The 10,749-nt window shown below is 38.2% G+C and overlaps 1 protein-coding gene across 1 annotated transcript; it reads right to left on the bottom strand.

Moving 5' to 3' along the window:
- Window positions 1-482: 482 nt before the first annotated feature.
- On the bottom strand, window positions 483-920 carry LOC124935059 (secreted RxLR effector protein 161-like). The gene has a single exon (XM_047475522.1). It carries the CDS (start codon window positions 918-920, stop codon window positions 483-485), a length of 438 nt encoding a protein of 145 aa, XP_047331478.1.
- Between the last annotated feature and the right edge of the window lie 9,829 nt (window positions 921-10,749).

The raw sequence follows: 10,749 nt of genomic DNA, 5'->3' as shown, positions 1-10,749 counted from the left end.
AATAAACTGTACAATACTTTATCTGATCAGAAACTGAATTACATAAATATCCATAAAACAAACTGAAAGAAAACTGAATTTACAAACTCACACTTAACCTAGAGATCATCCATCTCTAAAACACCCATGTTAGTAGTGTGTTCATGAAAGACATTAGGCGGCAGACCCTTTGTCAAGGGATCAGCTATCATGGAGTTTGCACCCAAGTGTTCTATAGAAATTTGACCACTTTGTACCATTTACTTCACAACTAGGAACTTTATATCGATATGTTTTGACTTAGTCGAGCTCCTATTATAATTCGAATATAACACAGGTGAATTATTATCACAAAATAACCTATGAGGTCTTTCAATCCCTTTCAAAATACGCAGCTCAATGACAAAATTCTTTAGCCATATTGCATGATTTGATGCCTCATAACATGCTACAAACTCTGCTTCTATAGTGGAGGAAGCTGTAAGTCCCTGTTTGGAACTCTTCTAAGAGATCGCTCCACCAGCCAACAAGAATGCATAGTCCGAAGTGGATCTTAAACTATCTTGGCATCCTGCAAAATCAGAGTCAGAATACCCAATGATCTCAAGATTATCCGACCTCCGATATGTGATCATGTAACTTCTAGTTCTCTTTAGATATCTCATAACCCTTTGAGTTGCCTCCCAGTGATCCAAACCTGGGTTGCTTAAATATCTTCCTAATACGCCAACTATGTACGCAATATCTGGACGCGTATAAACTTGAGTATACATTAGACTTCCAACTGCCAAAGCATATGGAATCTTATGCATTTCTTGAATTTCCAAATTTCCTTTAGGGCATTGTTGAAGATTAAATTTGTCTCCCTTAGCGACCGGGGTATTTCCTAATTTACAATCTTGCATGCCATATCTTTTAAGTACTTTATCGATATAGCTCATCTATGACAATCCAAGAATTCCTCGAGAACGATCTCGATGTATTTGGATCCCTAATACAAATAATGCCTCACCAAGATCTTTCATCTCGAAATTTCTTGACAGAAAAGTCTTAATTTGGTGCAATAAGCCTATATCATTTGAGGCAAGAAAAATATCATCAACATATAAAATTAGATATATATGTTTACTCCCACTGAATTTGTGATACACACAATCATCAATTAAATTCTTTCCAAAACCAAATGAGATAATTACCTCATGTAATTTATGGTACCACTGACGAGACGCTTGTTTGAGCCCATAGATGGATTTCTTTAATTTGCAAACCATATTCCTTGAATCTTCTAACATAAAGTTTTCTGGTTGCACCATATAAATTGTTTCATCAATTTCTCCATTGAGAAATGTTGTCTTTAAATCCATCTGATATAGCTCCATATCAAAATGTGCAACGAGTGCCATGATTGTTCTAAAAGAGTCTTTAGTTGAAACCGGAGAAAAAGTCTCTTTATAATCAATCCCGTATTTTTGAGTAAAACCTTTAGCCACAAGACGTGCTTTATACTTTTCCACATTACCTTTAGAATCCCGTTTGGTTTTAAAATGTTCAGCATGGGTCGAGTCATGGTGTTGGCCGGTCCGACAGGAACACCGGGTCCATGGTTGGAACAATGAACTTGCAGGAATCGGCTTATTTGGGGAGCGAAACCGATCCTTCCCCTTTGAGATGAAACAAGTTTCTTCAAATTATTGAAGAGATATGAAGCCCAGTTTATGGGCGATTGTCTGACGATGGCTATCATGATGTCGAAAGCCTCCCGATTGTAGTTTTGGTTGGGCATTCGGCCCATGATAGACCGCTGGACCAAGTCATGAAAGACTTGGTATTGGGGTGCAAGGTCATCATTTTCACCGTATTCATCAACCGGATGAATGGAGCTGGAAAAGATGAAGGCATAGTCTTTTTTGGCCGGAAAGTGCAGCGTTGGAAAATCCGAAAATCCTTCAGTTAGAAGTTCGAAAAAGTATGCAAAGTGCTCCTCAGTGAGCCGAAGGAATTTTCTGTCAATGATGGTCCTTATGCTGCCATCATCAAGTATGTGCCCATTATTTAAAAATTCATACACCTCCTCTTCGAGGATGATGTCTGAACCCTCGAGAAACTATTGCAACCCAGATTCTTGGATTGGTGAGAAGATGGTTTCTTGAAACCTAGAATTCAACACTTTATAGAAGTCGACGATAATGGTGTTTCTCATTTCAGCATTCATTTTCAAGAGAGGATCTGAACAGAGAGTGAGAGAGTTTTGAGGATTCGAGCTTAGAGAGAGAAAAAAATATTTGAAGTGTGTTTTGATGAAGAAGGATGAAGCCCCCTTTTATAATGCGTTTTGGCGATTGGTTGCATTTAATGAGAATATTTGAAAAATCAGACCATTTTTGTATAGTCATAAAGGCTTATCCATTTTCAAGGGAATAATAGATTGTCTAGTCTATTTGGATTAAGCGTGCTTCTTGGAAAGAGAACATTTCAAATTCCAAGACTGATTTGATTTTATTTGGTCTAATGCATTTAATGTCGTTTATTTCTTTAGGATTCCTTTGTTTCGACCAAAGATGAAAGATAACATTTCATTAATGAAACGTACGAAACCGGTAGTACAACAAAATTACCGATTTGATTATTGAGGAAAGAGATGAAAAAGATTTAGATATTAGATGAACCGACAGCTTGATTCTTCTTAGCCCTTGCTGCTTCCCACCGGTCGATAAGCTCTTAGATTCTCTCCTTCGTGAGCACATGCTTCGGGTGAAGGGTGACGAAGGGCCCGGAATGGATGTCCAGACTTGCACAGAAACCGCTTAGCTGAGGAGCGTAGCCGGTTTTGTTTGAGAGAATTATCTTCTTCAGGTTGTTGAAGATGATCTAGGACCAGTTCACCGGTGTCCCGACCGTGACGGCAATCATCATTTCGAAAAGCCTCTGGCTATAGTAGTAGCTTTTCTCTTTAACTAGAACAGACTTTCCAAGAATCTCACACAGAATCTGGTACTTGTGAGATAGTTGACTCTTAGCACCCTAGGGCTTAACCGGGATGTTAGAGTTGAAAAACCGATGACACATTTCTTTAATGGTCACCGGAGAGTAAGTGAGGTCGGTTACCCCTTGAGTGGGTAAACTGCAATATTCAGCGAAATCCGTCTCGCTGAATAGAAAAGATTGACCGTAGATCCGTGCCACGATAATGTCTCGGTGCACTTCTTTTACTGTTTCGAAGAACTCATCGACTACTAAGTAGTCGATGATGAATCTGTTCTCCGAAACCCTCTTAGCCCGCTTCTTTCAACGGCTAAGAACATTTCTTTGATGTCATGGTCTTCATATTGGTATATGGAGTTGAAATCAGCCAGTAGAATTTTGTTGGCGAGTGGATCGGAGTTCATGTTCTTGTGATGGTTTTAGTTCAAGAAATCTTTGTGAATAGTGAATTTTGTGAAGTGTTGTGAAGAATGAAGGGTTGTTTATATTGTCAGGGGTTCGGCCAGATTGTTGGGTTAAAGATGCTTAGTGATGTCATCGATTAATTAATAGGCTTTAACTTGTTGAAGTGTATAATGTTTGTTTCAAATGCAAAACTAATAATTACTAAGGTATTCATGATGACAGTAAATCTATTGACAAGATGTTAGTCTCCCTCTCTTGATGATGGACACGTGTTGTCATCTCGATTGAGGTAAACTATTTTATAGATTATAGGCTTCATTTCTCAAGGTGTGCATGAAAACGCGGTTAGTTGTCCCAAGTAAACTAGAAAAATTCAGTTCATCTAAACCATGATTCATTTATACTAATTGGTTTTCCATGACCGATTTTAGTTGGATATCTTATTCCGGTGTGAAGAAATATTGAATCGCATAAATATTTGTTTAGATTTGGATTAAACTTATCCATTTTTACCAAGTCATTTGAACCGCTTAGTATGTATACATGTGGTTTGGTATTTTGAAGTGATCAGGCATAACCGGAGCCTTCCTCCCGGTTAGCATCCTTGAATATTTAATGGCCTATTTGGATACGGTTTGAGAAGCGAGAGCTTCTCCCTAAACGCATACCCCGGTTTTGCATGATAATGTATATAGACAGCATGCATGGATGATCATGGTATAAGTTGCTTGCTATCAGTAAGTCCTAAAATATTTCTGAAATGAGAAACTTAGCTTCCTGTAGCGGTTTGGTGAAGATGTCAGCTACTTGTTGCTTAGTTGAGACGTATTCCAGCCGGATGTGCTTCTGTTGAACATGCTCCCGGATGAAATGATTTCTTATGTCAATGTGTTTAGTTCTTGAGTGCAACACCGGATTGTATGTGATCGCTATTGCACTGTTGTTGTCACAAAATATTGGTGACTCTTCAGCTATTACACCAAAATCTCTTAGTAGCTGTTGGATCCAGAGGAGTTGTGCACAGCAGCTTCCGGCTGCTAGGTACTCTACATCTGCGGTTGATGTTGCAACTGAAGTTTGCTTCTTGCTGTTCCATGAGACAAGCCGGTCTCCCAGAAATTGGCAAGTCCCACTTGTACTCTTTCTATCAATTTTGCATCCTGCATAATCTGCATCTGAGTAACTTATGAGATTAAAACTTGAATCTTTTGGGTACTAAAGTCCCACATCTTGAGTCCCTTTCAGATATTTTAAGATTCTTTTAGCCGCGGTGTAGTGTGATATGTCCGGTCGGCAGGCTGTTAGGTAGAGCATAGATCCAATCATTCCTCGATATGCCGTGATGTCGACAGCTTGACCATCCTCATCCTTGTCTAATTTTAAGGAAGAGCTCATTGGTGTAGCCGCCTCAGCACATGTGTCCATTCCAAATTTCTTCAGCAGTTCGGCTGTGTACTTTGGCTGACTTATGAACGTTCCGGTTTTGATCTGCTTAACCTGAAGTCATAGGAAGAATCACAGTTCTCCCATCATACTCATTTGAAATTTGTCATTCATTATTTTTGAGAATTTATCACATAACTTTGGATCGGTTGATCCGAAAATAATATCATCAACATAGATTTGAACGAGTAATATATGTTCCTTTTTCTCAAATTTGAAAAGAGTTTTGTCGACTGAACCTATTCTAAACTTGTGATCAAATAATAATTGCGTTAATGTGTCATACCAGGCTCTTGGAGCCTGTTTCAAACCATAAAGGTCTTTGTTTAGCCGGTAAACATGATTTTCATATTCTGAATTTTTGAAACCTAAAGGTTGATTAACATACACCTCTTCATTTACTTTACCGTTTAGAAAAGCGCTTTTAACATCCATTTGAAAAACTTTGAAAATTTTAAAAGCTACAAATGCTAGAAATATTCTAATGGCCTCAAGTCTAGCTACAGGAGCAAATGATTCTTCAAAATCAATGTCTTCTTCCTGTTTATAGCATTAGGCCACTAACCGGGCATTGTTCTTCATAACTAAACAGTCTTCATTGAGTTTATTTCTGAATACCCATCGTGTTCCTATAACCGGTTAGTTTTTCGGTCTAGGAACTAGGTACCAGATTTATTTCTCTCAAACTCGTTTAGTTCCTCTTGCATTGCTAGGATCCAGTCGGGATCTGACAGCGCTTCATCCACCTTTTTCGGCTCAATTTGTGATATGAAAGCTGAGTTTTCATAGTGTTCCAAATTTTATTGCCTAGTTCGGACGGGTGAGGATATGTTACCTATTACTAGTTCAAGAGGATGATTTTTGTTCCTTCTAAGGTTTATCCGAGACGTGTCTTCCAAGCGTTCGGTTGGCTGGTCAAGATTAGACTAATCGGTAGGCTGAACATAGTCAGACCGACCGATTTCTTCAGTTGAGACTGAAGAGTCAACTTTCTGCGGTAAAGCAGCTTGAATAGGCTGAGGTTCAGCATCAACCGCTTGATCATTGACAAAACGTCTATAAACCGGAACCTCATCTTCATCATCAGAATAGATATTGAAATTTTCCATTCTATTGTGAAGGTCGAAGGGTAATGCAGTGTTTCGTTCAACCGATTCATCAAAAACAACGTGAGATGTTTCTTCAACTGTTAAAGTTCTAGTGTTATATATTCTATATGTTTTACTTACAGCTGAATATCCCAACATTATTCCTTCATCAGATTTAGAATCAAAAGCGGTCAAATAATTTTTGCCGTTGTTGTGAACAAAACTTTTACTACCAAAAATTCTAAAATACCGTATGTTTGGAATTCGATCGTAGTATATCTCAAAAGGGGTTTTAGAAAAACGTTTAGTTATTAGAGACCGGTTTTGAGTGTAGCATGCGGTATTGATAGCCTCGGCCCAGAATTTTTGAGCAATGCCCGAATCGGCTATCATTGACCTTGCGGCTTCCTTGAGAGTTCGATTTCTTCTCTCAGCCAGGCCGTTTTGTTGAGGAGTTCTGACACTAGACAACTCGTGTCTAATACCGGAATCATCAAGAAAAGTAGTTAATTTGCTGTTTGTAAATTCAGTTCCTCTATCACTTCTGATTTTGTTTACCCGAATAGATTTTTCATTTTGTATTCTCAAAATCGGTTTAATCAAGTTTGGTGTTGCTTGATTTTTAGAAGCTAAAAATATTACCCAAGTAAATTTAGAATAATCATCGACAACTACCATAGTATATTGCATGCCTCCTAGAATTGTTACTCTAACCAGTCCAAACAGATCCATATGCAGGAGTTCTAAACATCGTTTGGATTGATGATTTCCTTTACTTTTGAAATAAGACTTTATTTGTTTTCCCATCTGACATGCAGCACATACTTTATCTTTTGAAAACTTGACATTTGGAAAACCGTAAACTAATTCCCTAGAACATATGAAGTTTATTGTTTTGAAGTTTAAATGGTTTAGCCGTTTATGCCAGAGCCAGTTTGGGTTATTTCCAGCTATCATGCATACAGGATTTTCAAACTTAGTTTTCCAATCAACTTTGTAAATATTTCTCATTCGGTTACCGGTTAATAGAATATCATTTTGATGATCTTTAACTAAGCATGCATTTTTGTGAAACTCAACTTTGTATCCTACATCTCACATTTGACTAATGCTTAACATGTTGAAATGTAAGTTCTCTACCAATAATACATTATTTATAGACAAGTTACCATGGACAATCTTACCCTTGCCCACAGTTCTACCTTTTGAGTTGTCACCAAATGTGATAACTGCTTCGGTTTCATAAGTGATATCTGCTAGTAATTCGCTATTACCGGTTATTTGTCTTGAGCATCCACTGTCCAGATACCATTCCGAGTTCATTAGCCGGTTGCTTCTCCTAACCTGTAAGAAAGAGATATTTACACCTTTTTGGTACCCACATTCAGTTGGGTCCATGGTTGATTAGTCCTTTTAGGATCTAGACTTGAATAAGTCGGATCACTTTCCCGGTATTGGTTCTTATGGTATTTGGTTTAACTTCTTGATCTTTGCTCAAGAACGCCTTATATCGAGATGATGAGTGGTTTTGAGGTTGAGATTTACTTGTTTTATTTCGTTTATCTTCTGCCCGGTTGGCTTTCCTTCTCTCAGGATGAAGCCATTTTTCCGATTCGGTTGAGCTTACACATTTTACTTCCGGTTTTATGACATTTTTTGTTTCATTGTTAGTTGAAGAGCTCTTGACAAATCTTACAAAGGGAAGATTGTCTTTTGTGAGTTTCATCCCGTTAGATTGATTTGTTTTGTTTGATTTGTTTTGTTTGTATCCGACACCAAATTTACACTTAGGATGTCTTTTATATATGCACATCTGATCTACGGCTTTACGGGATCTTTCCCAAGGAGCCGTAATATACAGTGTTCGTTCATTTTCTTCAGTTACCGGTTGAACTGTCTCCTCATTCTCTAAGGATAATTTAGCCGGTTCAAATACTGTGGTTTCGCATGGCTCACCAACGGTACCACTTGACTCTATGGTTTTATGTTCTACCGGAGTCGGTATATAAGCAGATATGTTTCTGAAGTCAACGACCATTTCGTTGAATGCAGAAATCAGATCTTTCTTAGTAAATTCATCAGAAGAGAAATCAAATACCTCTTCTTCATTTGCCATTAGTATGTTACTCTCTCCTCATCATTCTCGTTGTCAGAGTACGCCCATTCACTTCCACCGTCGGATGCGATGAGTGCCTTTTGTATTTCTTTCCCTTCATCGGTTTGTTGGTTGTCATTTCTTCGGTAATCGTTCCGTTGGTTGTCATTTCTCCGGTAATCGTTTCCTTGATAGTTGTTACCCTTATACCGGTTACCTTGATAGTTGTTGCCTTGGTAGTTGCTTTCCGGTTTTCGATCATCTCTTCTTGGTTTCCTACACTCTGACCTGAAATGTCCAAAACCATCACAGTTATAACATCTCTTATTTGATTTATCAAAATAATTATAATTGAAATTGTTGTTAGATGGCGATTGGTTCTTCTTCATGAATCTCCCGAATTTCTAAGCTAGCATCGCCATCACATCTTCACTGATCTGGTCAGCGTTTTTGACTAGAGCCACAGCGGTTGATACATGGACCGCCGGTTCCACTGATGTAACTAGAGCTCTGGTTGCGGTTGACGTAGATGCCTCGTCTTCGATCCGAGACTTGATCTCGAACTCATATGCTTTCAGATCTTTGAACACATCATGCAGTTTCATCTGCCCGAGATTGCTTGACTCCCTCATCACCATGGTCTTGATATCCCATGTGCTTGACAGTGATCTTAAAGCATTAATAATTACTTCCCGGTTGTCGTATCTTTTTCCGAGTGTTTGTAGCTCATTGACCACATTGGTGAACCGGTTATTGAATTCTTTCATGTTTTCTCTCGGTTTCATCCTGATGTTCTCATATTTTTGAGTAGCCACCAAGATTTTATTCTCTTTTGTTCTTTCGTTTCCTTCATGGATCTGAATGATCGTCTCCCAGGCTTCCTTTGCATTATCACAATCTGATATTTTGTTCAATGTGTTATCGTTTATAGCCTTGTAGATGTGTCTCATGCAATGGTTGTCCAGGTTACTCCTTCTTCGATCTTCAATTGTCCATGCATCTATCTCCTTGTTGATCTTGATTGGCCCTTCCTTTAGAACTCTGCTCATCTCATCATCAAGCGTAATCAGATTAAGATACATCTGTTTCTTCTAGTCGCTAAACGCTTCACTGTTTAGCATTGGTGGCTTGTCGCTGTGGGTCATGCTTCCCATTTTCTTCGGTTGCTTGAGTGTTAAGAACCTCGCTCTAATACCACTTGTTAGGATCGGGGTTGCCCTTGGAGGATCGGGGTTCCGGTTTTAGAAAGGTTGACCGCTTACAACAACGCAACACACAATTTGGTGATAGTCCGGTTAAAGACTACAACCATTCTCAACACTACGCAAACTGTCACAAACTCTTGAACTGGGTTCAAGGGCGGAAATGTCTGTTTCAGTCTAAAGCAACACACTCGACTTGGATGAGGTTTATGAGGAGTCGGTTTAAGAAGTATGTATAGACCAGTTTTGATTATAAGAGTAGAATTATGTTTCGGTTAATGTATTTCGGTTTTAGAGTAAATAAGCAGGAAATAAGTAAAAGACACGAGACAAGATTTTTTATGGATGTTCGGAGCAAACCCTCCTACGTCACCCCTTCTTCTCAGATTATGATAAGGATCTCCACTAACTTTCAAAGTTACAACACTTACAATGCCGATCGAGCCTAACCCGCTACTCGCCAGTTACACCAATTCACTATTGATGTAATACAATAATACAGCACAATAAAACATTCGGTAAATGAAACAATAGTTTTGGATCGCGCGTGAGATTTCTTTCTCTCTCTTAAAGTATTTCAGAACCGTAATAAATGAATTCGCTTCGCTTCATCTTCCTTTTATAGTGAATGAGATCTCAACGGTCATCTTCTTCTCTCACCGCGGGATTGGTCAGTTTGAAACCACACCGGTTCAGAGATGTTGCGTGAACGTTTCAACTTCCTAACACTTGGCAAGCATGCATATACCGGTCAGGTATTGATGACGCAACCAGCTTGCAGTTTTGGACACGTGTCAGACATGCACCTTTCGGCTGTCTGAGTCGGATCTTCGGATCAGCAGATCATCATTGTCTTTATCGCATGCTTTCTGATCCGGATCTTATCTTCTTATATTTTCCCAAGAAACATCTATTTCATCATATTACGTCATCTTTGTAATTCTGAGTTTCCGGTTGACTCTTTCGTAATGTGATCCGCTAGAGTATGATCTTTTCTTTGTTAGTCGGTCTGTCAATGATGTTGAAGCTGGTTCCTCTTGATCATGACTTGATCATCTAGAGCCGGATTGCTTTGATATATTATTCAGCCAGTTTATGCAGTCTCCAGCCGGTTTATACGACTCGGTCTGTTCCTGCACACGAAAGTTGAGAGTAGTTTAGTTTTCTGGCCGCTTCAAAAAATTAAATTACTTAATTTTTCTATCAATTTCTCCCTTTTTGATTATTTAGAATAAATATTCAAAAATCGTAATGTATGGCCGGTTTGAAAATTAACTTACTTAATTTTTCTATCAATTTTCCCTTTTTGATTATTTAGAATAAATATTCAAAAATCGTAATGTATGTCCGGTTTGAAAATTAACTTACTTAATTTTTCTTATCAATTTCTCCCTTTTTGATTATTTAGAATAAATATTCAAAACTTGTAGTGTATGGCCGGTTTTGAAAAATGTTTTTAACAATCATATTATTTTTTTCTTCCTCTTCGAATTTAACAATTAAAAAGTTATAAAATTGAAGTTTCTCAAAGTGTTTATATATATCCGATACTAAG

The sequence above is a fragment of the Impatiens glandulifera genome, chromosome 4, assembly GCF_907164915.1.
Source record: "Impatiens glandulifera chromosome 4, dImpGla2.1, whole genome shotgun sequence".
Taxonomy (NCBI): Eukaryota; Viridiplantae; Streptophyta; class Magnoliopsida; order Ericales; family Balsaminaceae; genus Impatiens; species Impatiens glandulifera.
Note: the sequence above shows the minus strand (reverse complement) of the source record. Positions and strands in the feature narration are given on the sequence as shown.

Coding starts and splice junctions, on each gene's coding strand:
- LOC124935059 (XM_047475522.1), bottom strand. CDS start 920: ATGAGCTATATCGATAAAGTACTTAAAAGATATGGCATGCAAGATTGT.